The following is a 19,117-nucleotide window of genomic DNA, read 5'->3' on the forward strand; positions in this document are numbered from 1 at the left end:
TTCATGTCATTATTTTTATATCCATGAAAAATTACTTACATGTTTGTTAAATTTATAAAACCAATAAGTCCAAACAGAGCCTTAGTCAACGAGTTTTTCAATAAAAATTGTCATATATGTTTGTTAAATTACCATCATGAAATGTCATACCATCAATCTCACCATTTTGTTAATCATTATATTTAAGTCTAATATGTAATATATTTTTTAAAATTTCTTATCATTAATATTAAATAAAAATAAAAATTATATCTTATTATTCTTTATTATAATTTCTTAACAAGATTATCAAATTATTTATTTTTTCTTTTAATGGCATAACATGATTTTAAATATTTTATTTGTTAAAATCTATGTTTTAGATCATGATAATTTTTTCTTAACTTAAAATACTTATGATATTTTCTGATTATTTTAAATTATTCAAATTCTTAGATTTTTTTAATTGCTTTTACTCTTAGTTAAAAAATATGTTACTAATAAAAAATATTATATATATATATATAATATTTTTTATTAGTAACATATTTTTTTATTAGTAACATATTGAAGCAGAAATTTGAATAAAAAAAGAAAAAGGAAAAATCGTGACAGATCTGTAAGTGTATTGTCTCTCCCCGTGCTTCCAGGGAGGACACCGTGGAGAGGAGAGGAGAGGAGAGGAGAAATGGCGGTTGTAAGGGTCGAGTCATCGTGACAACAGGACAGGACAGGACACCTTCTTCTTCTTCTTCTTCTTCTTCTTCTTCTCTTTTAAAGAATATAATTTCGGCAGTTTGTTATTAATAGGATAATAATAATAATAAAGAATATAGATCATAAGCTATCTTAACTGCGAGGTTTTCCTTCTTTTTATACCCTTTCCATTCCAAGCTTCCCTTCCTTCCTTATGCCAACACCTGCTGTGGTACGTTCTTTCTCTTCTCTTCCTTTTATTTTCATTTTTATTTCGCAGCAGTTACAGACTTAATTTTTTTTATTTATAAAAATTGGGTTTAGGGTTTTAACATGTTTTATGTGATTTAATTTGATTTGATCAATTCTAGGCTTAATTAATTAAAATGACGACAAGAACAATGAGGAGGAGACTACATCATGGTGACGTTGATGGAAAAAGGAACGACGAACTTTTTGATTCTTCTGAGGTTGATGGTTTAAGCGAACCTTTACTCGGCAATCACATTGATGATTCTTCTGTTCCCGTCAGTAGCCACCTTTTATTTTATTTTCTTTTATTTTAATTGTTATGCTATTTAAATAAAATTAAGAATTAAACTAATGTTATAGGTACCCATACTTGAAGATCTATGGGACGATGAACGGAGGAAGCAGCACATTCACTGGACTTTTGTGTTTTCGCAATTGATTGCGCAGTGGGCGCAATGGTTAGGTGTGTGAGATATTTCTTTTTTCACTCTTTTTTCTGTCTTGCTTTTCTATGATTTATGGAGACTGTGTTGAGCAGCCTTGTTTTAGGAGAATGTATAGTATTGTTTCTTCTCAAATTGTGAATAGAACTGAAGTTGTTGCTCCTTTGTTTCATCTGTTCATACTTGGTTATGTATTTTTTGTTCCTTATAGAAACAATTTTTTGTATTACTAACCTAGCATTTATCATGAATTGTTTATTGAATTTTGTTGATGATCAGCTGTTAGGCATGACCATGTCATGTTTAGGAGGAAGTTTATTTATTTATTTATTTAAATTTCGAAAGTGTCAGAATCTTGTAACAAGAATAATTCGGATCTAAAGCGTGGCAGGGCTTGCAAGCTTGTTTTGGCTTATTGGGATTTCCTGTAATCATTGCATTGTGAAGTTTAAGCTGGATTTTTCTGCTTATTAGGCTCTCTCCATCTTTCTTCTGAAGGATAAATTCCTATTCATTGAAATTACTCTGCATGACCTTTGAGATTTAAAGTTCTTTGTGATCTTTGATTACATTGCAGATTGTTAGACCTGTTTACTGTAGGTGACTGACAACTTTATGTTGGTTTCTGTAGCAAATATTGTGCTAGGTTCTGGATCACTTATTGCACGGCTTTTGCCTCTTTCTTCTCTCAGTCAAAATGGATCAAACAGGAAGCTTCTTCAACCTTCTCTTAGTCCTTTACAGGTATATTTAGTTATCCGGATAATATCCATATATTCTAAAGCTACTCATTTCACACGCCTGATAATTTTTTGAGCATCGTGGATTTTCTTTTATTCTGTCAGTGTGCTGTTTTGTCTAGAAACATAACAGTCTACATTTTTATGTTGCTTCTCTTGTGTATGCTTTCAGTTAAATCAAGTTAAACACTCTGTACCACATAGTTATAGATAGTTCTGTCCAGTCAGTTTTTTCCTCTAAACACAACATTGTATGACATTCCTCCTAGATTGAAGTGCTGGATACGGTTGTGTGCATGTGGAGTATATCATTACAAACTGCTTAACTTGCTATCTTTCTTTTTAAAAAACATTTGTTGTCTTCTAATATGATCCTACAGGAAAACCATCAAATGTTGCACTTTCCTCTAATCTCTTCATATTTTGCAAGGATTATCAATTTACTTCCTCGTTTAAGCTATACATGTGGAATCTTGTCTTTGTATTTTCAGATTTTGATATTTTACAATGACGTGGCCATTTTTCTTTGAATTCAATCAATTTTATGCATTGTTATAGAAGAGCTTGGATTTTGATTCTGTAAATTGGCTTCTTTGAAGGAAGCAAGACTTCGAGATCTGCAGCAAAGGTTGGGAGTTCCCTTTGATGGTTCTCAGGCAGAGCATCAAGTAAGTCTTCTTCTGTTTGTGATGTGCATCATGGGGATTATAATCTTTCGAATCATTCACGGCACATCAGTTTCCTTATTCTATTTACTTCTGGCCCCTCTTATTCTTAATTTATTTTCTGTTTAGTTGTTAACATTTAAGGGAATATATATGAAATCTGGATTTTAGTTTATTCAATAAACATGGATTGGAAATCATGCAGTTGAATTGCATTTGAAGCGCTGGATCATTTTTCTTTTACTTTGCAGGATGCACTTAAAAAATTATGGAGGCTTGCTTACCCCGATAGAGAGCTCCCGTCTTTAAAGTCTGAGCTTTGGAAAGATATGGGTTGGCAAGGCTCAGACCCATCAACTGATTTTCGGTATGTAGAAGATGTGTGGAAACTGGTTTTAGATGTAATATATGGTTGGATTTATTCCTTTAAAAGTATACTTATGCAACTCTTTTCCATGATATTTGAAGGGGTGGAGGATTTATATCACTGGAGAATCTGATCTTTTTTGCCAAGAAATATCCGGTTTGTCCTTAACTTTGAATGACATAGGTTAGGTACTATTTTCTTTCATACAGTGTCTGATGCTATTTAAAGTGATTGATAAATGACCCATGCCGTGTATTGTATACGAGTCTAACTCCATCAGCATGCACATGATATGATCATGTTTGTTGGGAATGCATTCTGGCACTGCTTTTTTGTTTGAAGTCTGAAACTCTGAAGTACATACCTCAAAAAGAGTGCTCATCATTTCCAGATTCCAAACTGGATGTTATTCTTTCATAGTGAGAACGCTCATAGTCAATGGATTTGAGTTTCTACTGTAAACTATTCATATTTTGGGTAAGGTTCTAGTGTCCATCAATGGATTTGAGTTTGTACCTGTAAACTAGTAACTGCTATCTGGCATCTGCCACAATGTGCATCTCAGCATTTAGTATTGGCTGTTGGAAGGCGATCCTAACATTGTGATCTCTTGTTCTAAGGAAAAAAACTATGTTATTCAGTTTCATTGGTAGTTGATAAGTGTGATTTTGATTTTTTTCTTTCCTGACATATATGAGTTCTGCAAATGAGAGGCTGTGAAAAATGAAATTTAGTATGTATTGCCTCCCCATTCACTCTCTCTTATTTTTCTGTGTTGTTTCCTTTTCTGAGCGTTGCATTTATCCTTTCTCACATTAAAAGAAATTGTGGCCTCCTTTTGTTCTAATTTTTTTTGCATACCTGCGTGGAGAAATAATATTTGGTGCATGGTGTGTCTTGTATGCCTCTTTGTACATGTTTGGATGCTTGGGAATTCTAGCCTGCTCCTTATGTTTTATGGCCTTGAAAGGCATAAAAAATTGTGTTGTGTGTGTAGTCGTCAAGTGTTTGATTTTGGATGGTTCTTGAATGAAAAATATCCAAATGGCCATCATGCTTGATATGGGACTTCCTGGAAGTGCATACATTTTCTATAAAGGTTTTCTGGATTCTATGTGCTCTGAGGTGGCCATTACTTGGTGGTTCCATTTAACATGTTTGAGCTCCATAAGAAATTGTTGATTGAGCAAGCATGTTGCTTTTTCTTTGTGTGTGATGATTTGATGTTGTGAAAATGATTTTGGTTGCTAGTTCTAAAACTGGCATGCTTATTAATCTGCTCTTTGGTTGACAGGACTCATTCCAGAGATTGTTGAACAAAAGAGATGGAACTAGAGCTGAGTGGGAGTATCCCTTTGCTGTGGCTGGCGTTAACATTTCTTTTATGCTGGCGCAAATGTTGGATCTTCAGACAGGTAATGGACATCTGAATTTAGGGGATATCTGATGTCTCTTTAATAGTTACACAGTTCTGGAAAGGTGATTTGATTAAATGCCAGTCAGCATTAGAGCAATGATATTCCCAACAATTTTGTGGGTATAATGAATTGCTAAGTTTTGTTATTTTCCTTGTACAGTTCTGATGCTCTCTATCTTCTTTCTTTCCTTTGCAAATTCAAATGCTCCAACCATGGATTGAAAACTTGATGTAAAATTTCATTTGCAGGGAAGCCATCCACTCTGGCAGGAGTCAGATTCTTAGAACTACTAGCAGACGATGAAATGGCATTTGACAACCTTTATTGCATAGCATTTCAAATGATGGATGCTCAGTGGCTTGCAAAGCGGGCTTCATATATGGAATTTAATGTAGATTTATTTTCAAAATCCTTCTGCTGTTCAATCATTTCATAAATAATTTTCAATTCAACTGTGATTCTATCTATCTGCTCCGGGCAGTCTTGCACACATTGTCTTATATTATTACCTTTTTCCAGGATGTTTTGAAGTCTACAAGGACGCAGTTAGAGCGGGAGCTTTCCCTTGAAGATGTCTATACCGTGAAAGATTTACCGGCATACAATATGCTGACGGGATAATACGACAATACAGTGTAAAAATAAATAAAAAGTTTCCCTGTCCAGCTGTGGAATTGATACATGTAGCGTTGCAATCAAATCTGTAAGCAGAAACCCTTTTTATTCATAATCATGAAAACCAATTACAGTTTCCAATAGTAACACCTTCCCTTCCTAATGGTACAACTTTGAATTGGATTACGCCATTCCTTTCAAACTGATACATGCAATGCTTCGTCTTGATGTCTGCTGTTTTTTCGCAGCGGCCCTATTTTCTTATGTCTCCTCAGATGATGATCTTGTGTTGTAAACTTGTTTCCTGCTGGAACCTTTAGGAGTATCCAGAGGGCATGAGTGGCCAGCATGGCGGGTTCGATGCTGTTATGTTATGTTAATATATGACTGGGATAAAGAGAACATAGATTTCATTGTAGAGCATTGTTATGGAAAACGAATTTTGTCGCTTGAAAGCTAAAACGTGATCTTCAGGAGATGAAACCGATCATATATTAAATGATTGCGAGTGCTTTGTGCTGCTCTCAATTAGTGTTCTTATGCCTTAAATACAAGCAATAAGATGCTGGGTTTCAAAACAAGCTTGAGGGGCAGCCATTGCTAAGAAACAATGAAGAGAATTGCGATTAATTTGCTAAACTTGACTGCGTTATGGATGATCGAGGTCAAGGAAGTGTGGCTATGCTCAACTCTTCCAAAATCAACAATTAAAGCAGGTAGTGAGCACTGTGTGGAGTGAGCACTGTTGAGTAAAACTGAGAAAGCTGGTAGAAGCCTGGCGCCTCCTTATCACCACCAGACAATGAAGCAGTTTTGTTGCCAAATGCTAAACACAGAATGCAATAGAAAACTCTAGCTGAAACTCAATCAGTCAAGCCAGTGGCGGAGCCACGTAGGGGCAATAGGGGGCAGTTGCCCCCCCCCCCCCCCCCCCACCACCTACAGTGCATAAATATAATTAATATTTTCTATCTAGTTAAATAATTCTTATTCTCCTCTAATAAACTACAAGTAAGGAGGTAATTATTTGTTTGTTACATTAAAATATTAATATAATAGATTTATTTTTATTTTTTTTTCACTATTAATCCTGACTCCTTTTCTTTTATAAAATTTCTCTTCAAGCCCTAAACTATTAATTAGTTAAGCAAGTAATCTCTTATGTTTTATGTTTTAAGAAAGTTTCTTTCATCTTTTCTATTTGTTTTATTATCTAATTTTAGTTTTATTTCTTTATAATTAGTTATCGAAAATATTAGGGTCTATAATAATTTATGGGTTTGTTAAATTAATATGTATATGGGTAATATTATATGCTAATGGATATGAATTGAAATGAGTTTTAATGAATTGATAAGTATTTTGTTATGAATTTCATATGAAAAATGATGATAATGAATTTATTAATGATTAAAAATAAAGTACAGGACAACTAAAAAAATTAGGGATATAGTAAATAAATTAAAAAGAAAGCATTTACTATTTATGTTTAATCCACTTGTACAAAACAATAAGCCAGTAAGGACAACATCAATTTGTGACATTTTAAATTATGATTTTAGATATTATGTACCATATGTCAGTATAGAATTGTTGTCAAGAACTTTCCTAGTCCTTAGAAGATTTAGAAATAGATAAAAAAAGTTTGTTATATATATTAAGAAAGATATTTTTAATGAGATTAAAAATAAAATTATTATGAAGCAGTTTTAAAATATAAAATCTTGAAGAGAACAATTATAATGTAAGTTTTTTCATTTTAAAAGTATTTTAAAATTAATTTTGCTTGACTTGAGTTGGTATGTATATTTTAAATTAATTTCCATACATAACATATTTATGTATAATATATAATATCAAATATTTATTAGTAATTTATCTTTTTATTTACAAAATTCTATCTCCACCCCTTAAAGTTGTATCCAGTCAATAGGATTAGAACAACATAGTACCATAACTCGAAGCTATTGATCCAATAATCCATAAAAAAAGGTTGTTGCTGGAAATTGTTCTGAATTAATCAATGTGGTAGAAAAAAAATATGGAGAGTGTTGAAGTTCAATATCAACTAGAATTTAGAGTTTGTAAGAGTTTTAATATTAGCTAAAGTAAAAATCCTAGTTAATGTGAAAATTCTTGATGAATAAATATTTGTAATAAACTAATTTATTAGAATCCTTATTTAATTAGAAGGTTAGATTCCTTATTAAATTAGAATCTAGTAGTTTAATTCCTTGATTATTTAGGACTTGAGGCCTATAAATAGGCTTGTAATTAGAAGCATAATACACAAAAATAGAGAGATATAAAGAAGAGATATAAAGAAGAGATAAAAAGATGTATCTTTTGAGAAAAACTCTTACTAAAAAACATCAATCCTCTCATTATTCTTCTTATTTCTTAGTTTTGTTCTTGTAAATTAGCTACCACACTTTATCTTCTTTTCCAACAAGTAGTATCAGAGCTTATGTTTGATTGTTTAATATGACCAATTCAAAATTTCCACTTTAATGTTCCAGGTTGACAAAAGACAACTATGAAACTTGGTTTATTTGAGTAAAAGCTTGGCTAAGTTCTCAAGATGTATAGGAGACGGTTGAAAAAGGCTTTGAGGAGCCTATAGATGGAGCAACGTTGACTTTAGCCTAAAAGAAGGCTGTGCAAAAGCCACGAAAAAAGGATCAACTAGCACTAATAATTATCCATCAATGTTTGAATGACACCACTTTTGAGATAGTGGCCAACACAACTACTGCCAAGCAAGCATGATAAATTTTGCAAGAATCAAATCAAGGAGCTGACAATGTGAAAAAGATACGTCTATAAAAACTATATGATGACTTTGAAAAGTTACATATGCTTGAATTAAATAATATTTTAGAATACTTTACAAGAGTTTAACTATATACAATCAAATAAAGAGATATAGGGACAAGATAGAAGAGACGTGTGGTAGAGCAGATCCTACGCTCACTGCCAAAAAAGTTCCATTATGTGGTGGTCGTGATAGAGGAGTTGTAAAATATGATTTTTTTTTCAATATAAGGTCTCATGGGAAAATTGGAAGCCCATGAGAAAAGATTCAATGAGATTCAAGAGGATATGAGTGCACAAACGCTTTTTTCAAAGCAATATGATTTTGGATATTCCCAAGGAGGAAGATGAATATTTGGAAGAGGAGGTCGAGACAACCTCAACAGATCAAACGGTCGATCAAATAAAAGAAATACAAATCTTGTGATAGATTGGTTTAACTAGCAGTAGCAACACAAGATCCAAATTTAACAACAGGTTTGACAAATCGAAAGTTAAATGCTATAATTGTTAAAAGACATGTCATTATGTTAGGGATTGTTAGAGTCCAACCAAGAGAGTTGAGCAGAATACAAATCTTGTGATATAAAAAGAGAAGGAAGCCACTTTACTAGCAGTGTATAATGAGATAATGCAAGATAAAGAGAACATATGACACCTAAATAATGGAGCCAATAACCACATATGTGGAGACAAAGACAAGTTCATGAAGCTTGATGAAACAATTAGAGGTAATGTTACCTTTGCAGATCATTCAAAGGTTGCCATCAAAGAAAAATATACGATTTTGATTAACTTGAAAGATGGAAGTCATCAATTTATTAGTGATGTCTATTATATACCAACGATGAAAAACAACATATTAAGCTTAGAACAATTGTTGTAGAAGGGGTATGAGATTAAGATGAAAGATCGTACTTTGACATTACTTGACACTAAAAGAGATATGATTTGAAAGGTAGCCATGGAAAATAATATAATGTTCTTGCTAAATATAGAAATGGATGTGCCTAAATACCTAAATGCGTGTGTGAAAGATGAAACTTGGCTTTGGCATATGAGACTTGGGCATGTAAAATTTAATGGCATGTAAACTTTGATAGTTTGAAGATGATGGCACAAAAGAGATGTTGAAGGGTCTACCATCTATTATACATCCAAATCAATTATGTGAAGGATGTTTAATGGGCAAACAATTTCACAAGAGTTTTTCGAAGGAGTCTATATTAAGAGAAAATCAACCCCTACAAGAAATACACGCCGATGTTTATGGTCCTATGAAACCATGTTTGTTTGGTAAAACAAATTATATTTTCTAATTTTTTTATTGATGATTATAGTAGAAAGACTTGGGTATACTTCTTAAAAGAAATGTCTAATGTGTTTAGTTGTTTTAAGAAGTTTAAGACATTAATTGAAAAAGAAAGTGGTTCTTCTATAAAATCACTTAGGATAAATTTTGTTCTAATGATTTTAATGAGTTTTGTAAAGATCATGGTATAAAGAGACTCCTAACGATACCTAGATCCTTACAACAAAATGACGTGGTGGAGAGAAAGAATATAAGCATCCTCAATATGGTGAGAAACATGTTCAAAACCAAGAAGATACCTAAAGAGTTTTGGGCTGAAGTTGTAGATTGTGCTATTTACTTGTCAAATAGATGTCTTACTAAAAGCTTGAATGGCATGACTCATCTTCTTTTCCAACAAGGAGTTTAACCAACTTGATATAGTCATGACACCAGCACCCCCTGGTTTAGTTTGCTCATAAAGATTCATGATAAGTGCATATATTTTTATGATTTAAGTTTGTAAGTACTTTTGAATGGTCAAGTTGAATACTATATTGTAGAAGAAAGGAATGAACCACAAGGGGATATATTGAGCTATACTAGCTATTTTTTATTTTTTTACCGAGTAGTTTGAATATATTTAGTCTAGAAAGATGGAGACACGGAGGATTACTGTTGCAGTGAACCTCTAGGTTTGTATACAATTAAAATTTACAAAAACTTCATTTCATTCAAATAAAAAAATAGTGAACCTCTAGATTTAATTCACTTATACATTGATGATTTAAAATTTATGCAAATTGGAGATGAGAAAAAATAATACATTACTTTCATAGATGATTGCATGAGATATTGTTATACTTATTTTTTAGAAGCAAAGATGAGACTCTTAAAATGTTAAAAAATTACAATAATGAAGTTGAAAATCAACTTGATAAGAAAATAAAGGTAATAAGAAGTGATAGATGTGGGGAATACAAAAAACTATTTGGTGAATTCTGTTCCTAAAATGATATTATCCATCAAATAACCGCTTCTTGTTCATCTTAATAAAATGATATTATGGAATGTAAGAACTGAACATTAAAAAATAATAATAAGGAATGCCATTGTTGCTACCCAATTTTTGACCCATATTTTGATAAATTTTCAAATAAAAAATAAATAAATAAAAATAAAATAATAATAATAATAAGGGTTTACATATGGCGATAACATAGAGCATCAAGGCTTATATTAATGAAGCAATATGTCAAGGAGATAATTATTGAATCATATATAATGACTGCAAAATAAAATACCATAGATATATGATTTGATTCGTGCTGGTTATAGAAAATAACCACTGCAATATAAAATACCATAGATATATGATTTGATTCGTGTTGGTTATAGAAAATAACCACTGCAATATAAAATACCATAGATATATGATTTGATTCGTGCTGGTTATGGAAAATAATCAATGCAATATAAAATACCATATATATAGGATTTGTTGGTGCTGGTTATAGAAAATTAATCTCTGCAATAATTATTGCAATATTTCCTTGAATAACACATATAAAGATTTATATATAAATAAACCCTCAATCATAGAGAAAAAAAAAAGATTCAGAAGAGGCAATTTTTCAGAAAAAGGGAGCTAAACAAAAAAAACCCTAAAGATAAAAAAACCCTAAACCTGTTTTTTTCTCATGGAGCCGTTCCCCCCTCTAGCCGACCAAAGCCTTTCCCTTCCTTTGGCTAAAACCTAAACGAGCCGCCTCCCAACGCCATTTTTTTCCAACATCCTGGCAGACAAACCTCTGTCCTCTCTCAGCCGGTCAAACAAATCTTCGCCCTGCCATTTCCTCTCAATCTTCAACCTGCAACACAGCAGCCCCATCTCCCTTTTTCTCTAAAACCATCGCAGCCGCACATTCTCCCCTCTATCTCCCCGATTGCAACTCCCCTTCACTGCTGCCACACCCACATCAACATCCCTCGGCCACTCCATTTTTTTCCTAGCTCCAGAACCAGTAAAAAGAGACCGGTCCCTCAGCCAGTCGATCTCTCCCCTTTCCTCCGCCAAACAGCCTCCCAGACCCACAGAACTGGCGCATCAACAGCCCTTCTCTGCCATTTCAGCACCTCACCATAGACGGGCCAAAACCAGAGAGAAACCCCCTCATTTTGCCTCCTTCTTTGTTGCAGCGTCCCTTCATCCTCTCACAGACGCCGTCCCTCTCTCCCAGCAGACCCGAACCGGCCACCAGCAGCTGCACAGCCGTCGACAGAAACCCATTCGCCAGCCAGCCGCCTGAAATAGAGAAGAAGGCGAAACCAAGAGAAAAGCAGATCCAAACGGAAGTAAACAGATTCGTGCACAAGAAAGAAAAAAACTAAAATCAACTGCTTGCTGTGTTTTTTGGGTGTTTTGCAGGTCACCGTCGGCGAGGAAGGGAAGAAGGGATGAAACCAAGCCAGATCCTCCCGTCCCCTGTTTTTTTCTTGCGGCGGCGCGTGAACCCACGCGCTGCCAGTGGTGCGGCGCATGGAGCAGACGCGCCGCCACTGTTCCTGCATTCCCAGAAGTGTTCCTCTGCCATTCCTGAATATTTGGGGGTCTATTTTGCAATTTCTGAATTGTATATTATGCGTTTAGATTTGTTTTGAATTTATGTTATTTGTAATTAAACATGGCTGTATTGAGAAAAACATAAAAGGGGATGCGTGTGTGTGTGTTTGGATGTTGTTGAATTATAAAAATAAAAAAAATAAAAAATTTAATGTTTTAATTTGCATATGATCAAGTATTTTAGGGATAAATAAAATCTTGTTGTATTTCCCGTGAAAATATAAGAACATGTTTCTATATATTTTTGGGGATTTAATAACTGATTTATTAAAGCCTTAAGAATTTGATTAATATGTCGTTTTTTAACAAAGAAAAATATAAAAATGTTTTTTTTTATGTGTTGCATACGGCCAATACTCTAACATGTTTTGAACGTTCTTTTTATATAAAAAAATATTTGAAGTTTCGAAAATGTGTTTTCGCATGGATTTCTTAAACACAACAAAAAATTATTTTCTTGCATTTCTGGATTTTACAACATGTTTGTAAAACTCCAAAGGGTATTGGCCAATATTCCAAAAAAATATAAAAATCTTATTTTGGGGGGAATTAATCTATTATTCACCGTTAATGTTTGGATAAAGAAACCCCAATGGATGAATATCCAAAATATTATTGGGAATAACTTGTTATTATTCACCGTTAATGTTTGGATAAAGAAACCCCAAAGGGATGAATATCCAAAATATTATTGGGAATAATTTGTTATTATTAGCTGTTAATGTTTGGATAAAGAAACCCAAAGTGGTTAATATCCAAAATATTTTTCTAGGAATATTAAGTCATTACACATCCTTGAAAGAAGCCTTGATTATAATCGAGGACATTTCAATTTTTTATTCCACGGTTTATGAGATGCGAGAGTATAAAACACTAAGACAAAAAAAAAAAGGTTTTTAAAGCACCCTAGATTTCTAAATTTTTGTCCCTCCTCCTTGCGATTTGCGAGTCGCAAACTCTTGAAAAACTAAGGGGAAAATGAGCTTTTAAAGCACATGGAACTTCCTTGGATTTCTATCCTAATAATTTTAGTTTGAATCAAAACCTAGAAAACTGATGGGATTAGAAAAACACCAACACCATAGCAATTACAAGACAAACCAAACACCAAGTAGCTTACCTTAGGTAGGGCGTACTAGGGGTGCTAATACCTTCCCTTTACGCAACCAGTCCCTTGCCTTTAGAATCTCTGAAAGACCAGTTAGGTTTCCTAGTGACCATAACACTAGGTGGCGACTCCTTTACAAACAAAACAAAGACCCCGAAACCAACCGAGGATCGTCGCGACGCCGCGACTCGATCGCGAGGGTGCGACAGGATGGCGACTCCGCTGGGGACCCTTGGACTAAGCTTGGTAATTGTTTTTTTTATGCTGTGTGTTGTTGTTTTTTTACTATGAATGATAATTTATTTAAAAGCTTTAGCATGCATCTTTACATTCTGTCATACATGATGTAGTCATTCCTCACTTTATCATTATTTTCTTTTTGGAGAGCACACATATTAATTTTTAAGTTAAGTGGGGGACTAGCAGCTTGCCTTATGACTTGAGTCAAGGTTTAAGTTTATGTAAACCCCAACTCTTTGCTGAGTGTTTAGACTGATAGTGATTGGTACATATACCATCCCACTATCTGCTGAACCCCCATATTGCCTTTACGAGGGTGATCACTAGGACAGCAAGAGACCCTTTTTAGAGACCAAGTAGTAAACCTACCCTATGTCTCACATAAAGGAACTAGAACCTATCATTAGGATGTATGCTCCATAATATCGTTTTGCATCTAAACAAGCCTAAGCTCAAAGCATCTTGAATCTTAAGACCTTTATTCAAAAGCTAGCTAAGGGAGAGATGTTCAAGAGTTGGGAGACCCAAGAAGCTCCATAGATGTTCAAATTTAATCAACAACGCTTGTTTGATCATGATATTGTGCTGTTTGCCTTTTTCACTTTTTTAAATCGAGGTTCCAAATGTCAATGGAATTTTATCCTTTTTTTTTAGCCAAACTTTTCCTTTTAATGAGATCATGCATTTTCAAAAGTTCATCTTTATGTTTTTACTATGCATTTACACATCACTTTCTGCTTTTAAAAACCTTAAAAGCAGATCTTCCATAACAAACACATACACTTTACACCGAGAATAAATGGTCGAACTTTAAAGAAAATAACATTAGGGGATTCATAAAAATTAATAAGAACAACATGAACAAGCTTGGAAACCCGCTAAAGAGGAATTTGAAACCATAGATGTTGGCAATGAAAAAATCAAGAGAGAGTTGAAGATAGGGACTTTGATCACCCCTAAAGAAAAAGAAGAGTTGATTGCACCACTCCGAGATTATGTAGATGTTTTTACCTAGTCTTACAAGGATATGCTTGGTTTGCATAGGGTACCACTAGTAGAAGGGTGCAAATCAGTTAAGCAAAGGTTGAGAATGACCAATCTGAATGTCTTAATCAAAGTAAAAGCAAAAATTGAATAGCAGTGGAACATCGATTTTCTAAAAGTAGTCAAGTATCCATAATGCGTGTCCAATATAGTGGTAGTACCCGAAAAGGAAGATAAAATCAGAGTTTGTCTACCACACATAGATATGTTTGACAATGCAGCACATAGCTCCACATATTCCTTTATGGACGGATTTTTAGGCTACAATCAGATAAAAATGGCATAAGAGGATAAGGAGAAGACAACCTTTGTAACACCATAGGGAACCTTTTGCTTCAAAGTCATGATATTTAGGTTAAAGAATGTCGAGGCCACCTACCAAAGGGCCATGGTGGCTCTATTTCACGACATGATGCAAAAAGAGATTAAAGTATACGTGGATGACATGATTGCTAAATCTAGAGAGGGAGAGAATCATGTCCAAATATTGAAGAAATTGTTTGAAAGACTAAAGAAATATAATTTGAGGCTTAACCCAACGAGGTGTTCATTCGGGGTGAAATCTGAGAAGTTGTTAGAATTGGTAAGTGATAAAGGGATAAAAGTGGATCCCAACAAAGTAAAGGCTATTCAATCTATGCCACCTCCCAAGACTAAGAAGGATGTAATAAGGTTCTTAGGAAGATTGAATTACATTGCCCGGTTTATATCCCAATTAACCATGACTTGTGACCCAATCTTCGATTGTTAAGGAAGAAGAATCTTGGAATTTGGAATAAGAGTGTGAAGAAGCTTTCACGAAAATCAAGCAGTACCTACTTAATCCACCCTTATCTATCAAGCCAAATGGCAAGTTCTACTGGCTGAGTACAACATAGTATATATGACAAGGAAAGCCATGAATGTCATCGCCGATCACCTAACTGACCATGCTATGGAATATTATGAGCTATTAAACTTTGATTTTCCTGATGAAGATGTGTTTTCATTCGAGGAAGGGAAATCAGATTAGTGGATTATGTACTTTGATGGTGCTATGGTAACGAAGTGGGGGCAGTGCTAATCTCTCCTGATGAGAAACATTATCCGGTTTCATTTAAGTCGTAGTCTGGGTGCAATAACAACATAGGAGTATGAAGCTTGCATTCTCGTTTTAGAGGTAGCATTGGAGCTGAATATCAGAAAGATAGATATGTATGGAGACTCGATTTTGGTTATTTGCCAAGTGAATGGAAAATGGCAAACCAAGGACGAGAAGTTAAGACCTTACCAATAATACCTGTCTAAATTGGCTAGAGAATTTGAGAAAATAAAGTTCACCCATCTAGGAAGGGAAGGAACCCATTTTGCTGATGCTTTGGTCACGCTAACTTCTATGACTAGAATAGACTTTGGGCATAAGGTGCGGCCGGTACACATTGATACCAGAAATAACCCAGCTCATTGTTGCTCAGTTGAAAGAGAAATAGATGGAAACCCTTGGTTCTATGATATCAAGAATTTCATCCAAAACCAGAAATATCCTATGGGGGCATCCAAAATCAATAAGAAGACTTTGAGGAGGTTGGTAATGGATTTCTATCTTGATGGGGAAACTTTGTATAAGAAATCATCTGACGGAACATTGTTGAGATTTGGATGCCGTGGAGGCAAAAGGTGGTAAAATTTTTTTTTTGAAAGAGATTTGATCTGTCGATATGGTCCACTAGAAAATATTATAACTAATAATGCCCAGAACTTCAATAGCAAGATGATAATATAACTTTGTGCTAAATGGAAAATCAAGCATTCCAATTCCTCGCTTTATAGGCCAAAGATGAATGGTTCGGTAGAAGCTGCTAAGGAAAATGTCAAAGAAGATTATTTCGAATATGGTAGTCACCTACAAGGATTGGCATGAGATGTTGCCATTTGCCCTTCATGCGTACCACACCGCAATCCGAACTTCAACAGGAGCCACACCGTACACTTTGGTATATGGAATGAAGGCGGTGATGCCTTTAGAAGTGGAAACCTCCTCATTAAGAGTATTGGTAGACTTTGAGTTTAGAAGAGGTGGGATGGGTAAAAGTTAGATATGAATAGTTGAATCTGATCAGTAAAAAGAGGATAGCTGCAATCTATCATCATCACGGATGACCAAATCATATGATAAGATGGTCCGACCTCGAGGATTCCATGAAGGAGATTTTGTACTAAAGAAAATATAGCCTTTACCAGGAGAAGATCAGAGTAAATGGACGCCAAACAATAAGGGCCTTTACATGGTAAAGAAAGCGTTCTCGGGAGGAGCTTTATTGTTATCTAGAATGGATTGGGAAGATCTAGTTAGACCTGTGAATGCTGACTCTATAAAAAAATACTATGCTTCCGGATCCATAAAATAAAGTTCGGCCATGAATTCTCTCTGTAAAAAACCTTTTCTTCATAAAGCGCATGATCTCATAGTATTCAAAATCTTTTACTTAAAAAAACTGTTTTGACACATGACTAAGAAGACTCCATCCATTCTCAAAATTGGAGGGATCCCAAACCAAATTTAAACCTAATAGGTTTTGTACACCACACTAGGGGGCAAAAAGCGCACATAGAGGTCTATTAGTGAACCAAAGCCCAAAGGGGTATCATTATAGAATTGTTGAAACACCTTTTATGAGAGTTGCTTAAAACAAAATATGATGATTGCATTAAAAGTTTCAGTTTTCATGAATAAAACCAGATCCTTTGAGTTTTCCTCTGAAAATAATTTCTTAAAAAATGGAAAAAGACGATTAAAACATCTGCAAAAGTATAATAAAAGACTATTTAATGGAGCAAGAAAGGGCCTCACAAGGAACTAGAGATCTCTTCACCAAGCATAAGAAGGATAGGACATATGGCGCATGGAGCATATTCCAGTTCAAGAGGATAGGTCGGGCAAACAAATGGAAACAGGAGCTCGAAGAAGGCTACAACGAAAAGAGGGACCTAGGTTTCCAAAAATAGTTAAACAAAAACATGCATGCTATATTATCATAACACTAACCTGTCATGAAAGGTGTGACGAAAGCCAAATAGTTCCAAGTTTTGGGACTCGCTGAGATACGGAATCTCAGGTCAACGGAACTACGGAAAAGAATATGAATTGTGAACCAGCATTGCTTCATTCCTCAAGGTAAGATAATTTCTTTTGAAATTCAAAACGGGTAGGTCACCCATCACAATGTGACCACCATTTTTTCTGGGTAGGTCACCCATTAGAATGAGACCATTCTCCATCTTTTTTTTACCTGGGTAGGTCACCCATTATAATGAGGCCATTCTTCCCTCTGGGTAGGTCACCTATAAGAATGAGACCACTCTTCCCCTTTTCCACCTGGGTAGGTCACCCATCATAATGAGACAATCATTTTTTTCTGGGTAGGTCACCCATTAGAATGAGACCATTCTCCATCTTTTTTTTTTTTACTTGGGTAGGTCACCCATTATAATGAGGCCATTCTTCCCCTTGGGTAGGTCACCCATAAGAATGAGACCACTCTTCCCCTTTTCCACCTGGGTAGGTCACCCATCACAATGTGACCACCATTTTTTCTGGGTAGGTCACCCATTAGAATGAGACCATTCTCCATCTTTTTTTTACCTGGGTAGGTCACCCATTATAATGAGGCCATTCTTCCCCCTGGGTAGGTCACCCATAAGAATGAGACCACTCTTCCCCTTTTCCATTTGGGTAGGTCACCCATCACAATGAGACCATTTTTTCTGGGTAGGTCACCCATTAGAATGAGACCATTCTCCATCTTTTTTACTTGGGTAGGTCACCCATTATAATGAGGCCATTCTTCCCCTTGGGTAGGTCACCTATAAGAATGAGACCACTCTTCCCCCTTTCCACTTGGGTAGGTCACCCATTAGAATGAGACCATTCTCCATCTTTTTTTACTTAGGTAGGTCACCCATTATAATGAGGCCATTCTTCCCCTGGGTAGGTCACCCATAAGAATGAGACCACTCTTCCCTTCTCTCCACTTGGGTAGGTCACCCATCATAATGAGACCATCTTGCATTTGGGTAGGTCACCCGTTAAAATGAGACCATCTTGCATTTGGGTAGGTCACCTGTCATAATAAGATCATCTTTCATTTGGGTAGGTCACCCGTCATAATAAGACCACACACACATTTTTGTATTGGTTTTGGTTAAAGGAGATCGCCAGATGGGATCTCAAGTTAAGTCAAGCACACACAGAGTTTAGCTTTGGTTAAAGGGAATCACCAGATGGGATTTCAGGTTGACCGAGCTACACACCGACTTTACTTCGGGTTAAAGGAGATTGCCAGATGGGATCTTAGGTTAACCCCCTTAAAAGGGCAAGTCGCCCGTGAAAATAAACCAGCATGAGTATGTGGGCAGGTCGCTCCTGGAAATAGACCAGGTTAGAGTGGGCGTGGGCAGGTCGCCCGTGAAAATAGACTGATTTTCTTTTAAAAAAAATATATAGCAGGTCACCCATGATAACGAGACCATTTTCTTTTTTAAAAAAGTAAAGTCCTTGGATGAGTGAATCACTCAGTAAGCAAGGAATATTTTTTTTTCTTTACAAGCTTACTATGCAAAACATTGAGGAGTTTTGCTTCGTAAGCATTGTAAAGAGGGGGCATCTGTTGCTACCCAATTTTTGACCCATATTTTGATAAATTTTCAAATAAAAAATAAATAAATAAAAATAAAATAATAATAATAATAAGGGTTTACATATGGCGATAACATAGAGCATCAAGGCTTATATTAATGAAGCAATATGTCAAGGAGATAATTATTGAATCATATATAATGACTG

The 19,117-nt window shown here is 35.0% G+C and overlaps 1 protein-coding gene across 2 annotated transcripts; it reads left to right on the forward strand.

The window, feature by feature from the left end:
* Positions 1-569: 569 nt before the first annotated feature.
* Positions 570-5,703, forward strand: LOC133669203 (uncharacterized). 2 transcript variants are annotated; one of them, XR_009833849.1, is made up of 11 exons: positions 570-907; positions 1,047-1,202; positions 1,288-1,390; positions 2,002-2,114; positions 2,710-2,778; positions 3,027-3,142; positions 3,244-3,298; positions 4,437-4,557; positions 4,809-4,951; positions 5,080-5,263; positions 5,424-5,703. XR_009833849.1 is itself a non-coding variant. In XM_062089257.1 (10 exons), exons 2-10 carry the CDS (start codon positions 1,062-1,064, stop codon positions 5,179-5,181), a joined length of 963 nt encoding a protein of 320 aa, XP_061945241.1. In that variant the 5' UTR covers positions 570-907; positions 1,047-1,061; the 3' UTR covers positions 5,182-5,322. The 2 variants fall into 2 exon arrangements, 1 of the variants encoding a protein (XP_061945241.1); XM_062089257.1 differs by lacking the exon at positions 5,424-5,703 and having other exon boundaries at positions 5,080-5,322.
* Positions 5,704-19,117: the final 13,414 nt, after the last annotated feature.

The sequence above is a fragment of the Populus nigra genome, chromosome 12 (genome assembly GCF_951802175.1).
Source record: "Populus nigra chromosome 12, ddPopNigr1.1, whole genome shotgun sequence".
In the NCBI taxonomy this organism is placed as follows: Eukaryota; Viridiplantae; Streptophyta; class Magnoliopsida; order Malpighiales; family Salicaceae; genus Populus; species Populus nigra.